The 26,821-nt window shown below is 48.6% G+C and overlaps 1 protein-coding gene across 7 annotated transcripts in view; it reads right to left on the bottom strand.

Moving 5' to 3' along the window:
• Positions 1 to 723: 723 nt before the first annotated feature.
• The window catches only part of LIN28A (lin-28 RNA binding posttranscriptional regulator A), a 127,913-nt gene continuing 101,815 nt past the window's right edge, over positions 724 to 26,821 (bottom strand). For all 7 annotated transcript variants that reach the window (XM_085647745.1, XM_085647744.1, XM_085647741.1 and 4 more), the window contains exon 4: positions 724 to 7,071. In XM_085647745.1, coding sequence (XP_085503871.1) covers positions 6,852 to 7,071 — 220 coding nt within the window. In that variant the 3' untranslated portion in view covers positions 724 to 6,851. The remainder of the gene's footprint in view (positions 7,072 to 26,821) is intronic.

Genomic DNA, 26,821 nt, shown 5'->3' on the forward strand with positions numbered 1-26,821 from the left:
TTCTTGTTTTTGAACAATGTGCAAGCTGTGCACTCATCTTCTTTGTGCTCCGGGGATAGGCACAAATTACACACCTTGTGTAGGTCAGTGTGTGCATATTCAGCCTTACACCGAGGGCACAGTCGGAAGAGGTCCTTTGTCATCTCCATCACCCAGGGACGGTCATTCTTGACAGGACTGTGTATTAAGCACCAGGTAAGCGGTCCCCGTCTCCTAGAATCCATGGATGTTGTTTACTGGCTCTCTGGTCGCATTCTTTTGTGATTGTAGGTCACGTGGGGGTCGAATGCTGAAGAGTCCGTCTGAGCCCAATGGCATAAAACAGCTTTATAACAAAGGAGCAGTTGAACATGCGCAATACCTCGAGGGAGGGGAGGAGAAAAGATGCTGATCATAAAACATCCTCGAGAAAAACAATTTGTAGGTTCAGGGCTACTAGATGGCAGGAGCATGAATAACATGTGTATCTGCAGCCAACACATGCTACACATTGTAGGTTTTTGGTCGATGTCACGGGGATTCATAGCGACTCTGCACATTTCGATGCCCACCATAGAAGGAGAAAAAAAGCTTTGTAATCCTGCAAATCAGGACCAAACCGCTATTTGGTGGACTAATGCACAGCATGTGATCCTAGACAAGAAAATACAGATGTTTAGAAACAGAATGTGGAAATGAGACGACTCAGACACTGAATTTTAAATATGGAAGGTGAAACCGCACTAGAGGTACCAATAATCTTTATTTTCAAAGACAAAAGAAACAATTCAAGTTTTTATAGTCCTGGTTAGAAAACAGGCAAAGATCTACACCTGCTGCTGCCATCCTGAAGGTTGCACATTGATGTTGCTGTAACAGCCAATACCTAAGGACTAGCAGAATTTGCACTTATACAAAAGTAAACAAAAAGTACAAAGGAACCCTCTTCCTCCCTCCATCACAAAACGTTCAAGCATTGGACACAAACTTTGGTTTCTAGCAATAAACACAATACATTCTTTAGTCTCCGTACTACAATCTTTTTGCTGTTTTATACTTTGATTTTTGCACCGTTTGGAGAGCTCACCATCCTTAGCCTGGGTCCTCATTTGACTGTCCTCAAAACAAAGACTGAATTCACCATGTCCTGAGCAGCGAGGTCAGAGGGCAGCTTCCCTGAGATGCAGATGAAGTGTTTTGCACCCCAATTCTGCAGAGCCCACCCCTGGACTCTCAACTGTGATACAATTTTCTGCCACGTTTAATGTAACGGCATCGGTCTCACCCCACCCCTGGACCAGAAGCAGGGAATGATTGTGGAGTTCGAGAGACGCCCCTTACGATTGTCCTAGTACTGGTTCCCTAGCTCTAAAAAATGAGCAAAACTTCTTACAATTATCACAAGAATGTGTTTTTCTTTCCTGGTGTCACAGCCAAGTCAGTGGCCACTTTGGAACAATTATTGGAGGTGTTGGGTATTTTAATTACCAGTGGGAAACCTGGTTAGTGTGCAGCTAGCCCACGTGTTGTGTGCATCATAGTCACTTCGGCCTGGTCTGTCAGTAGGACCTGATCAGTACTGGTGACTGAACATAGATTATACATTGAAGGAAACTAGACTTGCATAGCTAGAGCCAAGTCTATAACAATAGGATTTGGTCTCTATAGGTTCTATCTGGTCTGTACTGGTTACGAGACCTGGACATTGTCTTGGTAGAGGCAGGTATGTATTGTTAGGACTTCTTCTCCAATGATCGGATCACATCTGTAATGGTGATATAACCTCAAATAGGTTATGCTTTCTACAATCGCGAAAAAGAATTATATGTTTGGCCTGGCTAACACCTGTGCACTATATTGTTTTTTTGCCAGCAAAAACAAGAAGAAAAAATAAAATCAGTAGATGCTCTACCACGGCATACAGCATAACCAGAAGGATTCAGCCACGCGAGTCCACATTTAAGGGATGATCTCTCCAGTGCAATTTTTTTCTTTAAATAATACAAAAAATGTTTTGTGTTTTTGGCAAATTAATTTACAAATCTGTAAACACTTGAGTCGGAGGTCAACATAGCTAGGAATACAAGACATACTGTTAGAACTGTAGCTGCCAGCTGCGCATTCAGAAAAATTCAACACTCACCCATTCTCTCGACAGACATTAAACTAAGTGGGCCAGTTCGGTTCTTTATGGCGACGAGAGGGCAGTTTGGGACTGTAGGACACCCAGTGCTTGAGAGCACATGACCCATCCCCACCCCCAATGAGGTAGATTTGTACAGATTGCAGAGTAATTTCTGAAGCGTTTGTTGCCCTTTCGAAGCCATACAAAGACCAATCCTGTGCTGAAGACAGGGCACAAAAAGAGGAGGAGCCTCTAAGGTATGAAATCTGGTGTCTTGATATCAACAGAGAAGGCGCTGTGAAGGGGTGGTAGGAAAAAAAGAGGCACTACAGAGGTGTCCCGCTAAGGGCTGGTGCCGCTACAGAAACACTCTCTCTGACCCATCGGCACTCTCTGGTCACAGGGTCTTGGACATCTTTAAAGTACCTCTTGAGCCTGGTTCTGCTTCACCTCAAATGCTCCTCTTGGTTTCATGCCCTGCCACAGTCACTTGAGGCAGGCCATACATTCCACAACTATGCAGTCAAGCCTTCCCTGAGTGGTACACAAATTACAACACTTGGGGGGGGGGGGAGGGGGTCTTCACATCTACATATGGATGGCGATGCACCTTCCTAGATGTAAGATTGAGAAGGAAGCAGCAAGTCACAGTACAGAGGGAGACTACCCATGTCTAGCCACTCGCTTCTGTTCATGGTTTCACTAAGCGTCACCGCACATCAAGCTGCAGGAAAACTCTTCAACCCCGGTAAGCAGAATAAGTAAAGGCAGACCAGTGGATACTAATAGTTGACCTTGTGAATGTGAAGATGGTGGGAGTCATGGAGTGGGGGCCTAGTGAGTGTGGGCTCCATCTGAACTTTATGGCATGAGGGACCCCAGTCAACATTGTATATGGCCTCTAGGTCTCCACAGGTCGAGATCTTCAAGTGTGGACAATTCAGACGGTGATGGTGTCAAGAAAAGGTCGCCTTTTTTGGGGCGGATGGTGCTCGACAAGTTCTATAGAAGGAGAGCAAGCGTACTGTTGCTTTAAGTGGGATGCGGAGCTTTCTTTGGGGCATGACTTGGGTCATTTTGGAATTGGCAGTCCTACTAACACGGAACTCAATTTCAGATTTCACTTGGTGCAAAACCTTCTGGAATGCTCTCTTCAGTTTGAATCACCATAGTGGACAGCCACTCTAGAGCCATAGCAATTCTAATAAAATCATGCACCAGCTTTGCAGTCGGAGTCTCCTTGGCCCAAATGTTTTTTAAGCTACACACTGTAGAATGACCCAACAATTGCATGCAGTAAGGGGTATAACAGGGTTCTGATCCATGTCATAAGTGGTCAGGTTACAGGCACTTACTTCAAATCAACATGGACAGTTACCTATATTCTACTTCTAAAGTAATCAGATTACAGGATTAAAAATGGTAACATGTGTTGCAAAACTTATTTAGACCTCCTGTAATTATCAAGTTGAGAAGAGGGAGGATCTGGTGTGCCTATCAAGGCGGATCAAGGTTATCTTGGCACACAGCTGTGCGAGGATCAGAGTGTAAGGGGATTTTGTACCAGACCAGTGAGCCATGTACTCATCTAATCCATGGCTACATGAATGCAAAGGGCTGTGTGTGACTTGCCTCAGAAAAAAATGCACTGTGACTGTTGATGCCTTCAAAGTACCCTAGACAACCTAAAGGAATATGTACAAGTACCCTCTCTTCTCTCTCACGCACACACACGTAAAACACAAAGTCCCTCAAACCAGCCATACATAAAGCCACTCATCCCGCCAACAACAAAACAGCCTTCATCCTTATGCATCCAGTGCTAGGCAGCGGCCGGGCAACCCTCCTATGGGGCTGCGGTCAAAACACTGCTCCCTGAGATCATACAATAACCTGAGAATACATTGCGGGATAGATGTCCCTTTGATTAAAATATACAAAAATAAAAGATGTAATATTTATACTTAAAAATATACAAAATAAAACACAGGCCTTCAGTACGCTTTGTGAGTTCTGGCATTAGCAGGATGGCCCTTCTACTAGAACCTGGACTGAAAGGGCTACAGAACATCAAATAAGTTAAGAGGGCAAGAGAAGTCAAATGTTTCAGGGGTTCGCACCTAGACAAAGATTTCAAAGAATGTTCATAAGACAGAGGCCACACCTGGGCCCTGCGAGGGAAAACATTAAGGATAGGTAGAGACCCTGATGAAGCCTTGGTAGAAAAAAGTTTAAAAAAAATGTTTTTTAAACTAGTATGGCTATATCTGCAATACCTGGGCCCTTAGTAGAAATAACTTAAGATAATCAGAAATGACCTCACCTGCAGTCTCAGCATAAACATTTCCGGTCATTTGTAGGGAAAAAAAAAAGAATCAACAAATAAATTAGAAGTAGGGAGAGGTAAAGGGGTCATGCGTTGACCTCTAGAGGGAATTCTTTGGATAATGTTAGAGTGTCCCAACATGGGCCCTAAATCAATATTAGTAATCAAACAGGGGCCACACCTAGGCCTGGAGATATGTTGGGTAAGATGGGAGAGTCACTTCTAGTGTTCTTGTAAGCAAAAGAGATTATGGCCACAAGTAGAAGCCTTGGGGAGGCATGGGGGCTCAAATAACCTTAAAAAGGAAGTCAGGGACACACTGTGGAGCTTGTGGGGAAACTTCGGATGGAGGTAGCAAGGAAGAAGCAGGAGCCGCACCTGGACCCCCTGGAAATTTGTTGCGCAGGAAGAAAATCGTGCCGTACATGAGCACTTTGAGTACACATCTCAGATAATGTTAATAAGTACGTAACTGTCCTGTCGAATGATTTTCAACTTAATTTAAGGACACACCAGTGCTCTCTGAGGAACAACTTTGGAAACTGTTAGTAACGGCCAAATTTAGTTATTCAAAGCATAACCTTTGATTATCTTCAAAGGATATGAGGAAGAAGACATTGGCGTTTAAAGGAAAGTTCTCACAGCTTTCTAGGAACACAGGAGTTATGTTTGAACCTCAACAAAGTACTCAGAATCTTCTGGGAAGAAGCTATGGCCCCACTGAGTGCCTGAGGGGAATCCTGTGGCAGTTACAGGGATCCATGGTCCAACCAAAGGTCCCTTGGAGTCTATAGGAGATGCCAGAGACCCATGGGGGAACCCTGGCTTTCTCAGAGGAATTCAGTGTCCTGCCTCCTCCACACAAGTCCCCAGGAGGGAACAGCCCTCACCAATAGCAAAGGAGATGGCAGCAGCAATGATTGATGCAAAATGAACCAGAACAGGGCAAGACCTATGATAAACTATAAAAAAAATCGGCTTTAAATTAAATAAAAGCAATTAAAAAAGCAATGTGCAAGACTTTCCTATGAGGTTTCACAGGATGGGGCAGACCCACGTCACAGCATTATGTCTGCGCACATAGATACAGGGGCCCCATGCAGGAATCTTCCAGTGTGTGATCACGAACACAGAAAGTGCAAGGGTGTGCGGATGAGGACATGTTTTTTCTTATACAAGGAAAACCTAGGTGAGGCCTGAAATACAGTTTCTGGATATCAGTACTTGCTCCCCTTACGCAGACTTGCTTTAAGATGTCAGATGCAGCAGTTCCTGATCTTCAGTCCCATCATTAAGCGCGCCCCTCCCTCCTTTGTGGTTAAATATTGGTAGAGTTGGGCACATATCTTGGTGTCCTTGCTGTTGCTGCCACCTTCACCAGATCAGACATCAAAACAGACATCTGCCACTTCTCTTACCTTGTATTAAGCCGCCACGGACACCTGTGCAGTCTCCACTCCCCCAGTTTTCCTTTGCCTAATTAACATGGGTATCTCAACGTAAGAGAAGATTTCACGCAATCTTCAGCCAAGGATCATCGAAAACGCAATTCCTTCCTAGACACTCACTAGCCTTCCAAGTTAGCGCATTAATGCCGACACTGTGGCAGGCAATCTTTGTTGCTAAAGCTTCTTGACAGAAGCTTTCCCCCCCAAGATTACAACGCTATTAGCAGAGGCTAGCAAATTATCAAAGATTCTTACTTGCACTGATATTTCAAGGTGGTGAAGGCCACACCCCATTCCCAGAACTATGAAAAATACCCTAAGAAAATTAGCCCCTGAAAAAGGCAAGGGCCACCCCAGCCTGGGGAATCGGTTTCGAAAGATAAATCATACAAAGAAACACAAGCTGCAAGGACAAATGAAATGTCGATTTCGAAAGAGCACAGTAAGGAAACTTTTCACACAAATCCTACACTAACATCTCAGAACATAGTCTGATTCAAAGTGTCTAATTTTGCCAAAGGCACAGACCTTGCATCACCTATCCTGGCAACACGTTAACTTTACATTTCCACAGCTACTGTGCGTGCCTAGCAGAGGCCACTGCTCCTTGGATGTCCTCTCTGTTCTAGCTTGAGGTACTGCACAGCCAACCTAGCCGCTGATTGCTCGGCCGCCTAGAACCCCTCCATTGCTAATGGTTATTTCCAATGTAGGAAGCACAGCGGCCATCTTAGATTAGCTGCATCTGACATCAACGTGACCTGGGTTAGTGGCCACAGTGGAGTTTGTAAGGTTCTGGAATGAAGTGTAAAAGGCAGTGGCAAGAGACATTGTAGGCATGGGAGTAGTGTGAGACAGAGCGAACCTGAGATTTTTTTTTTTTAACAGAATTAAGGAGGAATTCCCCAGAGTCACTTAGGCTGGGAAGGAGCAGCCATCTTCTCATGCTCTTGAAAACACTTCTTTTCCGGCGTTATTCACCAGTCACGGTGTGGTCCACGAGCCTCTCCCTATGTAGATCTTCCTCCTTTGGCAGTGAAGTGGGAGTTTGCGGAGAGCCAGGAATGAGCTGGGCCTTGTTTGGGCAATTTACCACCATGTGATTGAGGCTTTGGCAAAAATGGCACTTCTTTGGTTGGGGTGGGAGCTTGCATTCCTTAGCATGATGGTCGAGTCCACCACAGTTATAACACCTAGAGAAGAAGATGACAAAGAGACCAAAGGTTAAATCTCATCACAAACTAAATATTGGTATTTCAGTTTGCAAGACTTGATAATCCGTGCACTTTAAAATTGTTACCAAGTACTCTTTCAGCTTCTGGCCCTATGAGGCAATGTTCTGGCACAATTGACCCATTCTTGATGCCCTCCTAATATGCACTGTAATTTAGTTACATGTAAGGAAAAGGATACTTCTATGTATAAATGGGTTGCAGCTTGAGCCTATAAGAAAAGGACTTTGCTTTATTACCCCCATACCCAAAAAAAGGGAACAATGGCAAGTTCAATTTATTTTATTTTTATTTTATTGAACTTATATTGCGCGCAGCTACCCGCAGTGGGTTTCCCGGCGCCAGGGATAGACTGGAGGAGAAATCGGAAAACAAGTAATTGCAAGAGGGAGACACTAGACCGGAGGAATCTGGAACTAGAACAGGAGGGTCTTCAGTTTTTTGCGGAAAGCCAGAAGACTGGTTTCTGTTTTAAGCGCCATTGGGAGAGCATTCCACATCTTGGGGCCCAGATATGCGAATGAACGGCCTCCCATTTTTGCCAGTCGGATTCTGGGAATCACAAGATTGCCACTATTGGATGACCTCAAAAGGCGGCCAGGCTGATATGGCTGCGCAAGATTGTGCAAGTAGGCCGGAGCGGAGCCTTGGCGAATTTTGAAGAGGATGCACAAAGTTTTGAAGGCCACTCGATCCGAGATTTTTAACCAATGGAGGTCACGTAGAGCCTGCATTGCGGACATTCTCCTTGGGACATTACGCAGCAGGCGGGCGGCTGAGTTCTGTACAACCTGGAGTTTATTGATTGTAGCTTTATCTGCTCCTAGATAAAGCACATTGCCATAGTCGATATGGGACATCACAAGGGCCTGTACGACAGTTCTACGAGTGGACTCAGGCAGCATCCATAGGATCTTTTGCAACCAGCGAAGGGTGTTAAAGCAGATCGCAGCGACCTTAGTTGCCTGCTGCCTCATCGAGAGTTTGTCGTCGATTAGGACACCGAGGTTGCGAGCAACAGGCACGGGGGTAGGCAGAGGACCCATGTCACTGGGCCAATGTCGTGGACCCCAGAGATCTTTTTGTTTGCCTAGTATAATCACCTCGGTCTTGTCTCCGTTGAGCTTTAACAGATGCATTTGCATCCAAGCTGCAACGCGAGAGAGGCCGATTTTGAGGGCAGAGGTGTCCTGAGCCCTGCTGCTAGACAAAGAGAACACAATCTGCGTGTCGTCTGCGTATGAGTATATAGACAGACCGGCGTCCTCTACGATGGAAGCAAGTGGTCTGATGTAAATATTGAACAACAGAGGGCTCAATATAGACCCTTGGGGGACGCCGTAGGCAGAGGAATGAATCGCAGATTCAGCTTTGTTTGAGAAAACCTGAAAGGTGCGCTCATTAAGAAATGAGGACACCCAGGCGAGCGCAGATCCAGCAACACCGAGGGAACCGAGAGACTCCAATAGGATGGAGTGGGACACGGTATCGAAAGCAGCGCTTAAGTCAAGAAGAATCAGCGCAAAGGTCTCACCGCCATCGATACCGTGTCGGAGTCGCTCAGTTACCCCTAGGAGTGCGGATTCGGTGGAGTAATTAGCGCGAAAGCCTGATTGGGACGGATGGAGATATCCCATGTTTTCAACAAACTCATTAAGCTGGGTGTTAACATGGCGTTCTAGGATTTTAGAACAGGCTGGCAGCAGGGATATAGGCCTGAAGTTGGCAAGATTTGTGATGTCAGCACCAGATTTTTAAGCAGGGGGACGACCATGGCATGTTTCCAGTCCTGTTCCACTCGAGATTCGGTGAGCGAGACGTTTAATAGCCTCATTAGGAATCTTCGTGGTTCAAGGTCAAGTTGTTTGAGTATCTTCATGGGGACTGGGTCCCGCGGAGATCCAGACCTGATGCTTTTTAAGCAGGATAGGAAAGAAGAGTCGTCAAATGGTGTCCAGTTGAAAATAAACTCAGTGGGGGAGGTGGAGGTATTACAATACGGACCGTGTAGAGAGGAATCAGTTGGAGAGGGAAGGGAAGCAAGAGATTGATGGATGCCCTCAACCTTAGATACAAAAAAGTCTGCAATGGCATTACATTGTGTGGCATCTAAAGCCGGCAGTGCGGGGACAGTATCAGCTCCTGTGAGTTTTTTAATTGTGGCAAAAAGAGTTCGGGGACAGTTTTGCACTGAAGTGATTGTGGAAACAGTGTAGGAGGCCTTAGCACGTTTGCAGTTTGAATGATAGAGTTTTAATTCTTCTTTGTAGATCACTTTAGAGGAAGCTGAATAGGACGCCCTCCATTTCCTCTCCAGGGCTTTGCATTTGGAGCGTTGGATTTTCAGCTCCTCTGAATACCAGGGTGCTGGTGGGCGCAAGGATCTATGTTTGCTCCTGGATTGAGGGACAAGAGTCGATACTGCGTCTGTCAGCCAATCAGAGATGGAAACATTCAGATTCTGGTCAGTATTGATGGAGGATGGAATAGACTCAGTTAGACGCAGGTTAAAATCGGCTATATTGAGCTTGTCCCAGCGATACGTGTCCCCTAGTTCAAGAGAATAGGGGACACGGTTTCCTTGGACTTGCTTGGAAAACAACTATGTTATGCATAGTGCTTTATAGTGTGTTTTCCAAAAGTATTCAAAGATGAGAACGAATAGTTTCTTACCTGTCGGTGTAGTTTTGCAGCTTGAAGATCTTTCTGGATTCACTATGCTGTGCATTATTCCGCGATCTTGTGGTTGGGTCCGGATTCGTAGTCTTTTCTTTTTTTTTTTTTTTTTTGTAGCCCAGGTGGGCGTCGACGTCCACCATTTGGTGCACCTCCCGTGACGTCGTCGTGCTTCCTGCGGAAGTCCCACCTTTGGGGCGCCATCTTCGGGTTCTTTTTTCCTTTCCTTTTTTTTTTTTTTTTTTTTACCCTAGGCGATTGATTAATCCTTCTTGTCCCTTTATCTGTATGTTTTCATTTCTTTGATCTTTTCCATTTTACCCCCTCTTCCTCCAGCCTCATCTTCCTGGCAGAGGTGGGTGGGTTCGCTAGTGAATCCAGAAAGATCTTCAAGCTGCAAAACTACACCGACAGGTAAGAAACTATTCGTTTTGCAGCGTGAATCTTTCTGGATTCACTATGCTGTGCATAGACTTTGTAGCGGTTTTCCTAGTTCTGTGGCGGCTGGGTGGTAGATGAGCGTTGGTCGTTGAAAATGTGCTGAAGCACCTTCTGTCCAACCTGTGCTTCCTTGTTCATCTGAATGTGCACGCAGTAGTGTTTCGTGAACGTGTGCACAGATGCCCAAGTTGCCGCGAGGCATATGTCCTGGATGGGCGTGTTCGCCAGGAAGGCCACGGTGGCCCCTTTCTTCCTTGTGGAGTGAGCCTGCGGGCCCTCCGCTAGCTCCTGTCCAGCCTGTTTGTGGCAGAATTGAATAGTGAGGGCAATCCACCTTGCGATGGTGCCCTTAGTCACTGGTCTACCCATGAAGCTAGTAGCAAAGGACACAAACAGCTGTTTCGACTTCCTGAGTTCTTTGGTTCTCTCAATGTAGTGCATCACCGCTCTTCTGGCATCGAGGGTGTGCAGTGCCTTTTCTGCGTTTGTAGTCGGGTTTTGGAAGAAACTTGGTATCTGGATAGTCTGATTTATGTGGAACGCCGACACTACCTTGGGCATGAAGTGTGGGTCCGTTCTCAGGACTATTCTATCTTTGTGAATCTGAATGTAGGGTTCCTGCAGCGTTAGTGCTTGAAGCTCGCTCACCCTGCGTAGTGAGGTTATGGCCACCAGAAAGGCTGTTTTCATAGTCAGCATCTGCAGTGTGGCCTTGTGAATGGGTTCAAACGGTGCCTTCATGAGCTCCGTCAGGACCACATTCAGATTCCATGCCGGCGGCGGCAACCTTTTCGGGGGGGCCATCCTTTTGGCTCCTTCCATGAATCTCCTCACCACCTGCGAGCTGAAGAAACTTCCACCTTTTTCACCTCTGGTGTAGGCCACGATGGCCGCTAGGTGTACCCTTAGTGAGCTCGAGCAGAGGTTACTCTTTAGAAGGTGTGTGAGGTACCTCAGTACTGTTGAGTCTCTTGTCATTCTGTTTTGCAGGCCCTTTTTCCGGCACCACACAGTGAACCTCTTCCATTTTGCGCTGTAGCATTTTCGTGTAGTTGGTTTCCTCGCCTCCCGTAGCACTCGCATCGTGCTCGGCGGCAATCTTAGGTGTGCGAACTCTAGGTCTTCAGGAGCCATGCCGCCAGGTTGAGGGTCTCTGGCTCTGGGTGCAGGACCTCTCCGTTTTGCATTGAGAGCAGGTCCTTCCTCCTCTCGAACCTGTATGGGTCGCCTTGTGCCATTTCCTGAATTTGTGAGAACCATGTCTGCCTCGCCCACTGCGGAGCCACTAGGATCAGGGTCATGTTGCTGGTTCTGCACTTGTCGAGCACTCTGTGCAACAGGGGTATCGGTGGAAAGGCGTAGGCAAATGTCCTCGACCAGCTTATCCATAGGGCATTTCCCTTGGATTGCTGATCTGGTTGCCTGGACGCGAAGCTTTGGCATTTTGCATTGTGGCGTGTTGCAAAAAGGTCTATTGTGGGAGTCCCCCATCTCCAGAAGAGTTTCTCCGTTTCCTGGCCATTGAGCTCCCACTCGTGTGATGCTGAGGTCTGCCTGCTTAGCCAGTCTGCCTCCACATTGTCCTTCCCCGGTAGGTGAACTGCCAGTAGATCTATCCTGAGAGGTATGGCCCATCTCCAAATCTCCTGAGCTAGGGCTGAGAGCGGGAACGACTGTGTCCCCCCTTGTTTGTTGATGTAGAACATCGCCGTGGTGTTGTCTGTTTGGACCAACACCCTCTTGTTGAACAGGTGCCTCTGGAATGCCTTCAGGGCTAGCAGGATTGTTTTCAACTCGAGGTAGTTGATATGGCGGACCGCATCTGCTGGGGCCCATAGACCCCTCACTCTGAGGTTGTCAATGTGCGCTCCCCATCCCTTCTGCGATGCGTCCGTGGTAATGGTCACTGTTGGGATTGGTGGTGTCAGGCTTCTCCCTGCTGTTATGTTGTCTCTGTTCCACCAAGTTATCTCCTCCTGCACTGCGTGCGTAACAACCACTAGATCCTCCCAACTTCCGTTTGCTTGTGACCATTGTTGTTGTAGCCATTCCTGGAATGGTCTCATGTGCAGGCGTACATTCGGCACCAGCTGGATACAGGACGCCATCATCCCCATCATCTTGCTCACAGCCCTCGCTGTCAGAGCTCGCCCCTTCTGGTAGAGCTTCGCCTCCTTCAGTAGAGCCTCTGTCCTCCTCTCGCTGGGCACTACTGTACTGTTGCGGGAGTTGATCTTTGCCCCCAGGAAAATCTTCACCTGCTCCGGTTCCATCGACGATTTTCCCCAGTGGATCGAGAATCCCAGATTTGTGAGGGTGTCTGTTACGCGTTTTGCGTGCCTCTCGCACTTTCCGCGTGAGTTTGCCTTGACCAGCCAGTCGTCCAAGTAGGGGTAGACATGTATTCCCTGCCTTCGTAGGTGCGCCGCTACCGCCGACAGGCATTTTGTAAAGACCCTTGGTGCTGATTTTAATCCGAAGGCCAGGGTCGTGAACTGGTAGTGTTCTTGTTCGATGTTGAATCTTAGAAGGCCCTTGTGCCTTCTGTTTATTGGGATGTGAAGATAGGCATCCTTGAGGTCCACGGTGACCATGAAGTCCCCTTCTCTTATCTGTGGCAGAACCTCCTGCAGTGAAGTCATTTTGAACCTTTGCGTTCTGATGAACTTGTTTAGGTAACGGAGGTCTAGTATGGGTCTGAGGTCTCCGTCTACCTTCGGAACCACGAAGTAGTTCGAGTAGACCCCTTTGTTGCGTTCTCTGAACGGCACTGTCTCTATGGCTCCCTTTTGCAGGAGTTTCCGCGTTTCTTCTCTGAGTATTGCCAGTTCTTGGGCCGATCTCAGTCTTCCCCTTGGTTTCCTGTTTGGAGGTCTTTTCTCCAAATCTACGCAGTACCCGTACTGCACAACGTTCCGTATCCACTTGTCCGTGGTTATACGCCGCCACTCCTGAAGGTAGAACCTCAGTCTTCCGCCTACTGGTGTCGTATGCTCGTAGGCTTTTGAATTTTCTCTTCCCCCTGATGACACTTTTTTGCGCCTCACCCTTGGGGTCCTGACGAGGGTAGGCGTCCTCTTGCGTGCTGAGTCACTTCGTCGAGGGCTGTTCGCCCCCTCTCCTCCTTTGGCCACGTCCGTTCCCTCTCCCGCGAAAGGACTGGCCCCGAGGTTGATATTGCCAGTTTTGCTTCTGCTGGCCTTGTCCGTGACCTTCACCCTGCTGACTTTGTTGGAACGCCTGGTGCGACGTCCCCTGCTGGCTTCCTCCCCTACCGTAGGGTCTTCGAGGGATTTCCTCGCCTCATTCCCCTCAGCTGTAGGGCCCCCATGGACCTCGCCGTCTCGTTTTCTTTTTTCAGCTGGGTGAGCTTGTCGTCCACTGTTGCTCCGAACAGTGTCTCTCCATTGAAGGGGGTGCCAAGGATGTTGTTCTGCACTTCCGGTTTGAATCCCGAGATTCTTAGCCATGCATGCCTCCTCTCTGTGACCCCTATGGCCATGAGTCTTGCTGAAGTCTCTGCCCCATCCAACGCCGTCTTTATACAGGAGTTGGCGATGTTTTTGCCTTCATCTATCAGGTGAGAGGCTCTCTGCCGGTATTCTTCGGGGAGGTGCTTTACTAACTCCCCCATCTCATCCCAGTGCTGGTATTGGTGTCTATTGAGGAGTGCATTTGAATTCGCCATGCGCCAGTGCATTGCGGCGTTCCTCTCGACCTTTCTTCCTGTGAGGTCAATCCTCCTGCTCTCCTTATCCGGGGGTGGGCCCGAAGTTGCTGGTACGTTGGCCCTTCTCCTGGCCGTGGAGGCTATGATGGAGTCCGCGGTCACGCTACCCTTGATGTAAGGGGGGTCCAGGGAGGAGTGCTTATATTTCTTCTCTGTCCTGGGCGTGATCGACCGGCAGGTCGCAGGTTCCTTGAAGGCTTCTCTCCCCTGATTCATCACGCTTTGTAGCATGGGGAGGAACTGGCTCCTTGTCTGGATGGGGAGCAGTGTCTCGACGAGAAAATCGGCTTTCGGTTTCTCCTCGTCGAGTTTGACGCCGAAGGCCATTGCTGCGCTCCTGACCACCATATTGTAGACCCCGATGTCGTCGGGTGGCGAAGGCCTCGAAGGGTACGTGTCCACGGGCTCCTCCGGGTTTTCGGTGTCGAGATCGTGCCATTCGACGTCGTTGCTGGTAGATGCCGCCGATTCGTAGAACGACCGTTGGTCTTCTTCCTCGGCTTCTCCCTCATAATAGGGCTCTTCTTCCTCTTCGAGTTCCCTTGTCAGCCCTTCGGCGTCGAACTCGTCTTCGACCTCCTCGACGTCCGCTGATGGAACCGTTGGAATCTTGAATTCCTTCATTCTGGCGTCGAACTCCTTCTTTCTTTGAAGGATGTTCTCCATTTCGGCCTCGAGCCGCCTCTTCTTTTTCTCCATCTCGGAGATGCTTTCGGCGTCGACCGCGGTTCTTTTCGATGAAACTTGCGTCGACGTCGAACGTTCTTTCTGCGTCGATCGGCCCGTTTCATGGGATGCTTTCGACGACCCTTGCCTTTCGGCGTCTTTCGGCACCAGGGAGCCCTTATCTAAGGATCCGCTCGGCCTCTTGTCCGTGGTTCCCCCTTTGGACGTCGAAGTTTTCGGCGCCGGGGCTCCCTTCGTGGACTTAGACTCAGATTTTCTCGAGTCACCCTCGTGTTGTCGAGGTACTTTCTGTTTCGCGCTCGACGATTCTCTTACCTCGTCTTCTTTTTTCTTGTCGGTCTCTACGACCGTGAAGTTTTCGGCTGTCTCGGCGTCGTTGTCCTCGTCGTCCGAGGAGAGGCCCAGAGCGTAGAGCGTCGGGGGCTTCCCCTTGCCATCCATGCTGGCGTTGGCCCTTCTCTGCCGCTCTCTCACCCTGAGTGTCTTCGGCGCGAAGGCTGAGCAGGCGTTGCAGTCGATACTCTGGTGATCGACCGGTAGGCAGAGGTTGCAGACCGGATGCTGGTCTTTCTGCGCGAACTTGTGGTGGCAGTTTGGGCAGAACTTGAATGGCGTCTTGTCCATTGCGCTCAGGGTCTCTGAGCGTGCATTCTCCAAGGCCGTCGAAGAAAAAGGGCGCTGGTCCTCCTTTCTTCGCGCTCCTGATGAAATCTTTTCCTTTCCTGATATCTTCTAGTGTTTCTATCGACGAAACTCGCTTTTCTTCCTTCTTCCTTCGAGTGTAATTCTGGAGCTTCCCGATGACGATCCAGACCCAACGGCGGAAAAAAGAATCTGAAGATGGCGCCCCAAAGGTGGGACTTCCGCAGGAAGCACGACGACGTCACGGGAGGTGCACCAAATGGTGGACGTCGACGCCCACCTGGGCTACAAAAAAAAAAAAAAAAAACAAAGAAAAGACTACGAATCCGGACCCAACCACAAGATCGCGGAATAATGCACAGCATAGTGAATCCAGAAAGATTCACGCTGCAAAAATTGAATTCTTACTTGTAAATATAGTTTTGCAGCTTGAATCTTCTCTAGATGTGCATGCTGTACATTACCCCCCCATGTAGTGGTATTCCTAGTCCTTCTGACCCCCCCGCGTTGTCAGTCATTTGGTGGCAAGCCCATACTCCTGTGATGTCAGATGTACGCCCTGGAAACCCCTATTCGTGGTCACCATCTTCTGATTCTTCTTTCGCCTTGGTGACTTCCATAATTTTTTTTGTTTCCTACTTCTTTGTCCATGCTGCCTCTACCCCATGATTCCAAATCACCTCATTTATTGAGGAGGTTGGAGGGTCGTATGTGAATCCAGAAAATTCTTTAAGCTGCAAAACTATTCCCAGAGGTAAGTAACCACTTTGGTTTGCAGTGTGAATCTTTTCTGGATTCACATCCAGGGTATTGATTTTGTAGCAGGATTCCCACTCCTTGGAAGGCTTGGTTGAGAGGTGTGTGTATTCACGTACAGGTGTTTAAGGACCTGCTGTCACACTTGTGCCTCCTTGTTGGACAGAATATACTTACAATAGTATTTTGTGAAACTATGTACGATGACCATGTAGCCACCATACAGAGGGTGTTTATGGAAACGTTATTCGTGAAGGTCAGTGTTGCTCCTTTTTTTACATTTGGAGTGTGCTCTGGGTTTTTTATCAGTGCTAATCTAGCGGTCTTCTTGCATGGGTGGATTCTGTGCACTATCCATCTTGCAATGGCCGCTTTAGTTGGTGGCAAGCCTTTATTTGCAGTTGCAAAGGGAAACAACTAATTTACTCCCCTTCTTGATTACTTTTGTTCCCTGCAGGTAATACTTGATTGCTTTCCTTATGTCTAATGCATTTGGGGCCCTTTCTACCCGTGTTTTTAGTTGTTGGATAAATGCAGACAATGATAAGACAAAATTTACATGGAAGTGCAAGATGACTTCTGGAAGGAACAGTGGGTTTGTCCTCATGGCTACTTGTCCTTGTGTACTTGTACATATGACTCTTGTGTTCAGTGATTTAAAATTTGCTAGCCAAACTGGCTATCGGGAGTGCATTTCAGCCCTGCTTTATATATAGGTCCAAAGGCTGTTTTCATTCCCTCAGTCGATGGCACAAATGTGATAACTAAATTGGCTGGTCATCCTAATCAGTTTTCTTTCATGCATATAGGCAATCACAGACCTCCTGAAGTCCAGCGTGTTGACAGCACCCTGTGCTTGCAAATTGGGGCGTTGGAACAGACCTCTTTCCCTTCCCCCGCCCGAGAGGTGTATTGATTGATTGGTTCACGGGAAAAAGTGACATGAAAATTTGATAACACCTTGGGCAGAAGTTGGGATTGGTTCTAATTACTATCCTGTCCTGCCTAGTAGTTGTTATGTACTGGGCCCTAGGCCCACATAGTGTATGGATGAAGACACAGACACTGGAATGCTGTACTAGGAACTAGCCACGAGCACGTGCACTCGGGCCCTTTTATTAGCGGGGTCACCTGACTGGTGACGTCCGTGTTGGATGGGTGAGGGGGTGTGTGTGTGGGCCAGCCCTCGGGGGAGTGGCTGGCAGAAAACACTAGACTGTGTCCAGCAGGACACAACATTCCTCCCAAATTTTAATAAAACGAAAAACAACAAACAAAAGTCCAACCTATAGGAAGGAATGAGAAAAACAACTAAAATAAAAAAGTCCCACAGTTCAGAGATGTAGTTCGCAGGACAGCGGTGGACAGGTGCAGCTGGGAGCACCCGGACGTCTTTGCACATGTCCATACTTTAACCAGGTATATCTGGGGATGAACACGATGCTGCTGAAATCCGGACCTTTCAGCTTCGCTTCAGTTGAGGGATGGTCCACCTACGTGATGTTCATCGGTCCAGCGTACTCTTGCTGTGAGGCAATCAGTGTCTTATTGTTCAACATGGGTGCATCAGGAGCGTATAGATGAGTCCACTGTAACACACCAGACGATTGTGTTGCTTGATCCTTTGACGACAGTCTTGGCCTTCTGTGACCTGTTGAAATTCTCGGTTGGATGGCCTGGGTACTTCCTGGAATCCATTGGTGGGGCAGAGTAAAATCCATCTCTCACGCTCTGGGAGGCCCCTTGGATGAGTTGCCCCGGGACTGCATATGGGCTCTAACTCTGGAGCCACTGCCTCGTCACTCGTGCAAACTTCAGGGGTGGATGTGTCTTGGCCGGAAACATGCTTTCGCTACCAGGATCAGGACATGCGCTGGTTCAACAGATGGTCACTGTATTTTCAGATCGTCGCTGGTTCTGGCAAATGGTGTGGGACTCCAGTTATTGTTCTTGATGCGCCAAGGATGGCAGTGATGCACATGACAGATGATGGAGTGGATGCCATGAGACGACTCGCACCACATCTGGTGATAGCTGGCAGTGAGTAGGAATGACTGGCGAATCTTTGCAGTCATGATACTCGTCGGACACTTGGTGCAGCTCTTCTGGTTTGGCATTTGTGTAAGTAGAACAGGGATGCCCTTTTCTTTACGCAGCCGGCGACAGGTGGCTGACGGTCACTGAGAAAAATGACGTCCCCGCACCCCAGTGGCTGGCGTGTTAGAAGGTGCACTCTGGTGAACGGCGTCCCTTTGTTGACTTCCACTGCGCACCAGTTGTCGTCTGCTTTCTTGTCCTAGGACTGTTACCGTCCTATATTTCTCCACTCCGTATCTTTTCTGAAAAATGTGGCGAGAAGGCCAGGCAAACTTGTACAGATCTCCTGCTCACTCCGTCGTGTTCTCTGAGCTTTGCATTTGCTCCCGCCACCAACCTCTCACCGGTCCAGTCCTGTCAGAGAGGACGGGGCGTCTTCTCAGGTGCGTCCGCCAATTTCAGCGACGGTAGTGAAAGTAGGCGTGCTTTGAGGGATCCATATATTATGGCTGTAATTTAGGGTTGCTATGGAAAGGTAAGTATCTCCCTTTTCTTGCGTCAGTAGTGGTGACGCGCCACTCGGAGTGCTGGACTCTCCTCCTGCCTGCACCGGACTGTTGCACACCACAGTCCTACGGCAGTATTGGGGGCGCTCCCTGAATAATCTCTAGCTCCCTGCTGGGCGATTTTGATGCTGGTTGGGTGATTACGATCTCTCTTCCTCCTGCTTTCGGACCACACAGGGCCCCTCTCCCTTCTGGGAATTTCCTTGGTGCTTTGCAGATGGCGGGTAATTGCCCTTCCGTCTCCTCTTTTCCTTGCCTCTGCTCTGGCAGCAGTGGCTCTGTATACTTGCTTTTCTTGCTGTGGTGGTCACTTGCCACAAATAGTGTATATACTTGTCTATCACTTTTTCTGAGAAATATCAGCCAGGTTCTCTTTACTGCGATGGGACCATTCACCGCAAGTTGGTGTGCAAATGCTCGCATTTCTCATTAGAGCTTGTCACTGTTGCGTGGCTTCTTCTCTCGGTTCACTACACTTTCAGCTTTCCAGGGTAGGTAATTCTCTGACTGAAGACATTGGTAGTGGCAGGCATCAGGGTGGCTCTGTGTGCATGGCAGCAGGGTGTCTCTCTCTCTCCTGGTCGGGGGTCTCTCTCTCTCCACCGGCCTGGGGGTCTCTTCTCTCTCCACCGGCCTGGGGGTCTCTTCATCTCTCTCCACCGGCCTGGGGGGTCTCTTCTTCTCTCCACCAGCCTGGGGAGTCTCTTCTTCTCTCTCCACCAGCCTGGGGGGTCTCTCACTCACTCCACTGGCCTGGGGGGTCTCTCACTCTCTCCACCGGCCTGGGGGGGTCTCTTCTTCTCCCTCCACCAGCCTGGGGGGTCTCTTCTTCTCCCTCCACCAGCCTGGGGGTCTCTTCTTCTCTCTCCACCAGCCTGGGGGGTCTCTTCTCTCTCCACCAGCCTGGGGGGGTCTCTTCTTCTCTCCACCAGCCTGGAGGGTCTCTCACTCACTCCACCGGCCTGGGGGGGGTCTCTCACTCTCTCCACCGGCCTGGGGGGTCTCTTCTTCTCCCTCCACCAACCTGGGGGGGTCTCTCATTCTCTCCACCCGCCTGGGAGGGTCTCCCTCTCTCTCCACCGGCCTGGGGGTCTCTTCTTCTCTCCAGCGGCCTGGGGGTCTTTTCCTGTGTGCCGTGTCTTCATGGGCTTTATTGTTTCTCAGCTCAAACAGTAATGGGGCTGGTAGCTAGTCCTCATGGGTGCTGTCTGCTTGTGCCCTGTGTGTTTGCACTGTCTTGTAGTGATGACGTCCTGCTACCAGGAGCGTGAATGCTCTCTTTTCCTCTTTTAGGAGAAATTCCGTACGTTTTCTTTTCACTGCCAGGATAGAGTTCTTGGCTGGTGCAGCTTTAACCTCAGGAGTCTTTCGTGAGAGTTAGCAGTCTCTGTGGGCACTATAAGTGAGCTCATTTGCACTGCCTCTTATCACAGTCTGGGCTCGCTCACTCTCTTTGTCAAAAACAGGCTCTTCCCCCATAGGGGACAAACTGCAATCTTTATCTTCCTCCTACATGGTGCCTTTGCTCTTGGCAGGGTTGCAGTGCAGCGCTTGGTGCAATTACCATAGACAGTATCTTCTGGCAAGCTTGTGACTCAGGCAGTCCTCTCTTTATCTCTCCTTGCGTGGCAGCAGACGCGTCGCTATAGGCACCTATGCAGCGCTGGTGTACCACAGGCCTGGTGCCATGTTTGGCTTTCAATGTCCTAATCAAGTACTGTGATTTGGTTTTCTACTCCTTTCGCGGGTGCGATACCGCTAAATGGCCACTAGGTGGCGCTGTATTCACTCACCAGTGCCGAGGCAGTTTTTCGAACGCTGGTGGCCGTGTTGTAAAGATGGGTGCAGCCACGACCTTCTCTCCTGCCAGCGGGTGATCAGGACGCCGCTTGTCAGTTTCCAGCATATCACGTCCGGTGAGCAGCTCCTGTTTGCGATGCCTCTGTTCTTTTTTACTGAGCGTGGTTTGCTCAGAGCAGTCTTTCTATGTACAGCGGGCCGGCCATTCATGTTCTGATTCCTAAGGCAGTCCTTTCAGGGACAGGACCATCATGTTATGCCTTCAACCTGATACGCTGTGTAGGGTCAAAATCGCAGGGGCAGTGGCAGCCAGTTTTCTTTAAATCCAATACGCTAGGCTGCGTCCAGCAATTTCGCACCAGTTACCAGGGGGCGTTTCACTAAGGTCGTGGAAGGTTTATTTTATGCTGCGGAGCCTTCACCTTATGCCCGCGCTGATTAGGCATCAATAGCGAGGTGTGAGGGACGCCTAATTCTGGCTTCAAAATTGCCTGGCCGTCCTCCTTTACAGTCACATTCGGGGCCGTAGATCGGTGCATTTATTTATAGCCATGCGGGTCCTCTCCTCACAGGCCACGGCAAAGGCTTTAAGTGTGGACCTTCTACGCTCACAGGGGACGCCGGCACAGGGCTTCCGTATATACCGATGCAGGGCTGTAGGCTAACTCGCACACTCCGTGTGGGGCATCCGGGCACTCTCTGCTTGCGATAGAGACCGCCTGGGCCTAACGGCGGCACACGCTTGTTACAGGCATAACGGGGGCTCTCGATCTCACCGGTGTTAGTTAGGCAGCTGCTGCAACGTGCCTCGGGGATGCCGTTTGGGGTGTTTATCCTCTCCTCCTTTTTCTGCTCACTTAGGCACTGCGGGGGCAGGTGAGGCTTCATGCAGAAAAAAGTCGGCAGCAACGAGGCGCCTTGAGGCTGAGCGTGGCGCTACCTACAACGCTTCCGATTTTTGTCACCGCTCTTTGCGGGTGCCCTTGCCATGGGCTACACTTCTCCTTATCTTCGACAGTCTCTCGGCCGGCAGGACTCAGCTCGCTCGTTCCAGTTTAACTCTGGGGGATAATGTCCGGTCTGCAGCTGCGTTTTCGCCATTGGTGGGGGTTGCCCTCTCCATGGGCTAGCCTCCTCCCCTCTACCACCTTCAACAAGGCGGCAGCACACGCAGGCAAAATCCCGCTCGTCGCCAGTATTATGTACTGGGCCCTAGGCCCACATAGTGTATGGATGAAGACACAGACACTGGAATGCTGTACTAGGAACTAGCCACGAGCACGTGCACTCGGGCCCTTTTATTAGCGGGGTCACCTGACTGGTGACGTCCGTGTTGGATGGGTGAGGGGGTGTGTGTGTGTGGGCCAGCCCTCGGGGGAGTGGCTGGCAGAAAACACTAGACTGTGTCCAGCAGGACACAACAGTAGTGATGTTATGGGTACCAGGAAGACGGTTTCTAAGATAAATATTTTCGAGTTAGGTGCACTCAACCGGAAGCGAAGGGGGCGGCGTAAAAAATCTGTTGCAATAGGAAGGAACATCAATTAACCCGGAGAACTGACTCCGCAAGGCGCTACCGCAAAAGCGAACAAAAACCTGAGAAATTCTATTAATCCATGCTAAAAGTATTATGGGATACTGCATACATGAGAAATCCAAGAGGGTTTGAAAGTTCCGCTGTAGATAAGAAACCATTTTGAAACGTTTAGTCACTGTTCCCTAGCAGGCCACAAGATGGCAGCAGAATACAAACATCAGAATCTATAAATGCGGCACTCAGCAGAACAACGCACATCACTACCTCAAAGTCAAATTCATTTATTTGGTTTAGTTCTCTGCTGAGAACAAAAATTTTAAAAATGCATTTATTATTCAACATTAATATGATAATCATTTCAATACAATTTTTAAAAAGTTTTAAAAAATTTAAACAAATTAGAACACAAATCCGTCAGGCTGTGATTTAAGAATCGAAATCAAACCTTGTACTGAAGTACTATTGCATCTATTGGATTAATTTAAGTACCGATTTCTGGCCTCAACTAATGTCGAATTATGGCATACAAACAGAACATGCTGCAAATCTTGCACTCCTCCATTACAAAGATCACAAATACTAGTGGCATTTTCGTTGTGGTTCCATGTGGAAGTAATGTATTTTAAGGGGAGAATCCCAAGCCGTAAAAAAATAATGCATCGCCACCCAAAACACGTAATTTATCAGCAGCTCGCATGAACTAAATCATTTTTTTTTCTTGCTCCTTTCCTGTCACGTTGCGCTGAGTCTATGATCGAACGACAACAATACCAGTGGCAGAAATTAGAACTGCATCAAAGTCTTTCAGAGACGACACCCGTCTGTTGTGAGCTAGACATGTGGCTGCGACAGCGAGTCCACTGAACACACAAACCCTTATCGATGCTCACCTAGCAACGTAATGTCCAACGAAGGAGGTGGTCCGGATCAATAGGCAGCAAAGTACTTGCAAGATGGCGATACCATACTCGCAAATATAGAAGCATTTTTGTGCGCATCAGAATTGTCGTTTAGTTTACCTGCTGCAAAGCTCCCGCTTTGGCCACATACCTGCACTGTTTACAGCCTGGGTACTCACAAACATTATACCATGGGCATAAAAGTATCGTCTGTGGTGTGATCGAGGGTCGCATTGATGCTAGAGTGGGGATCAAAAGGGAGAGGTGTTGGGAGAGAGGGTGGTAAAAGGAGTGTAAGTGGGAGTGAACCTTCCAAATAGCGTGGACTGTGCATTGGAGTTGTTCACACTGCCCCCTCTAAAACAAGCCCCTACTATCTAGAAAAGATACAGGTTTAAATAGGTTTGTCAGTACTGTGTTACCCGTTATATGAGTTGGCATCTCCCGCCCTGGAGTAAGACTGGTCTACTTGATATTGCCATCGTTGGCGAAATAGTTGTACAAAGGAAGTCAGTTGATCAATGAATTAAAAGGAATTAGAATCTTCAGATACAATCACCCATTGTACAGTAGGAACGTTTTAGCTATGGCACTAGGAGACCATTTTTAATCTTGGACTTACCACTTTTCCAAAATATGCTCTCTGTGAACTCTGTATTAACAAGCATTTGCAATGCAATAGTTCTCACATTATTAAAGTTTGAGCTATTGGTGTTTCATTATTACCCCGTCGTTTCACGTTAACTCACTCAACAGTTCTGGCTAGTGTTTCCAATATTAATATGAAAACGCAATACTATTATGACTTCTTTATAGTACAACTAACAGTTTGTCTGCCTTTTTGACCTTGAAGTGCTGTGAGAGTGCAATGTACTGTTCCCGATACCCCGGGGCTGTATACGGGTTTAAGGACCGTACACTAACTCGGTGTGTGTCTAGATACTACCCACTGCCAGCGCTGTGTGTGTAGTGGAAACATTCCACCCCATGGACAGTACTGGGGTGTACAGAGCCCTCATAGCTATGCGTGTGCTAAATCAGCCAGTGTAGTGAGCTCTTGCTCGATAAGGTATGCTGGCTGGTTGCCTTTTGTTTGTTTTTGTTTTGCAGTTATATATAGCGCGAATTCCACCCAAAAGTATTGGAGAGATTTACAGGACAACCAGTTACATTACACAAGAACACATTGCCTATTGGAAGGCGCAGGGAGATTAACTAATTTGCCCAGAATCACAGGATGGTGAGCCAACGCTGTGACTCCAACCTGGTTCCTTAGCTTCCCGCTTGGCAGCTCTGGTCATTACGCCACATCCTTGTGCTTCAGGGAGATTGCCTACTGTCGTGTTGTGTGCCTATGCTCCATTTTTGTACAGTTCTATTGCAAAGAGGGCTACTGTGCCCCTAATATTCTGTGCAGTGCGCCACAGTGATGCAACGCATCAGGTGTTAGTGGGGAAGGTCGGGTCTGGGGACACAGTGAGGAGCAGCGGGTTATAGAGTCTCCAGAAGTGTGCCCCGGGTGGTACTGTCCCTCTCGTTCCTTAGTATGCAACAGGATGAATACTCTACACAGGGTACCACCTATAAATAATAAGGTACCCCATACATTGGCAGAACTGTTCCTATCTCAAACTCTAAAAAAATCCGAAAAAGTAGAGTTTCCCTCTAATTGAGTACGATTTAGTAGCTTGTCATTTTGTCAGCGGAAAAGGCTGAGGCACAGAGAAATGGGATGAACTATACACACCAGCCCCCTAGACACACGTCCCCTCTCTCTCTCACACACACACGCGCACATTCCCTCTAAGGCACGCACACACACTTATTTTTAATTCTCTCTCACACATGTGGCACCTTACACATATTCTCTTACTCACGAACATAGGTAGGCACACACACAACACATTCTTTCACACGCACATACTCTCACAAATCTATTCACTTTCGCCACCTCCATGCACACTCACTCTTATAAATGGACACACACCAGCCCCAGACACTCACACTCTCTCTCAAACACACACACACACACACACACACACACACAAACATATTCCCTGTCTGGCACGCACAAATACTCTCACCCACGTTTACTGTTATTGTCTCCTACACATAGCCCCACACAGTCTCTCACGCACATATGTATGCGCACACACAACACATTCAACCACGTGCACACACAAAACACAAATATTTTCTCTCACACACACACACTTCATCTAATTCTCCCACATCTCACATAATTATATAGTCGATCACAGACACTCGGCCACACGCATACACACGGACACACTCATTCAAGCATGCACACACTCACTCACACCTGAGCTCCCTCGCTCTCCAGGCGGCAGTAAATCACCAGGGTCCCCAGATTCCGGTGTGAAAGTCGGAATATTTCGGTGGAGGTAAAAAGCACAAGGACACACACACACACATCTGAGCTCCCTTGCCTCTCCACGCAGCAGTAAATCACCAGGGTTCCCAGATTCCAGGGTGAAAGTTGGAATCGTTCGGTGGAGGTAAAAAGCACAAGGACACACTCTCATTCAAACACGCACGCACACACACACAAAGCTCTGGCAAATGAAACGTTTACCATGACGAACATTGTAATTACCAGCAATATGGTGTAAATAGAGGTGCGTGTGTTTTTCAATTAATGCGCAATGGAAGAGATAAACAGTTCACGACACAGCAGAGGAACCAGAACTAATTTGCTGGCGCCATGTAAACACCCCCAAATAGTACACCATAGAACCACTTGCTGCCTCGGCAAACAACTGCCATTGCATGAACTTTTCACAAAACCAGCAAAGAAGCCTAAACCAAGCACCGAACAAAGAAAAGACACCGCTCGTCCCACAACAAAACTGCTGCTTCCTGCCCTGCTCTCTTCCGCGGGCAGCACAGAGGAGTCTGAACCTGTCCCCCTCACCTCCCTCCTCATGTCAACCAGTAGTAGTAGTGGCCAACCCTAATAAAAATGATTAAAAAGAGCAGCTGAACAGCGTCCGCCCTGGTTGCTTCACTATGAAATGGAGCCATAAAGAAAACAATCCCGCGAGTGGTGCGTGCGCTACAGCGAGAAATGTGGTTCCAATTATCGCGCCTGTGTCTGGGCATGATAATTGAAACCACATGGCCGGCAGTGCGCGTAATAGACACCAATAGGCCGTAGGCGGAGCAACGTGACCGCCTTTGGCCTATTGCGTGCCGTCTTAGTGATCCACACACACGCAAAGCCCAATCGCATGGCACATAAGGACAAGCACAAGCGTGTCCGATTCCCAGGTCACTCTCCTAAACCCCGTTTTTGCCAACGAAATGTCTCGCGCTGCGCGAGCAGTGCTGAGCACTGCACCGCTAGGCTCGAGACCTAAAAATCTGGGCAGGGCCACAATACAGTGGAAAATCCTTGGTGAGAGTTGTCTCAGTCACCTTCATCCCAGTTGGAACAAGCAAGATTGAAACTATGGAACCAGTAGACACCATTTTTAGGTCTCGCCTAGCGAACGCAGCGCATGCGCTGCTTCGCCTTGGCGAGAGTATTGTCGTCGCTTTCAGTTAATGAAGGGAGACAAACCATGTGCGCGCCCGGACAGGCGATGTGCACGCGCATGGTGTCTCCCACCGCGCGCTTGATTTATTATGGCCCGGCCGCTGCCAGCTCTTTTACAAAGGTTTGTTCTATTTTCTTTCAGCACATGTTTTCGTGTTCTGTCCCCCGTGTGCTGCTTCCCCCTTGCATCCCACCCCTACACCCTCTGTCTTGCTCCCACAGATCGTCAGTTACTTTACCCACACCTTCTCTCTGTCACTCCACACCACTTGGAGGCAAGGAGTCGATCCCTCCCCCTTGCTCTTCCCTTGCTCTTTCACCTCTCTTGTTGACATTGGGCCGTAGGGTGATGGTAAGGGGAATGTTCTGGTCTCACTGGAG

The sequence above is a fragment of the Triturus cristatus genome, chromosome 3_2 (assembly GCF_964204655.1).
Source record: "Triturus cristatus chromosome 3_2, aTriCri1.1, whole genome shotgun sequence".
NCBI lineage: Eukaryota > Metazoa > Chordata > Amphibia > Caudata > Salamandridae > Triturus > Triturus cristatus.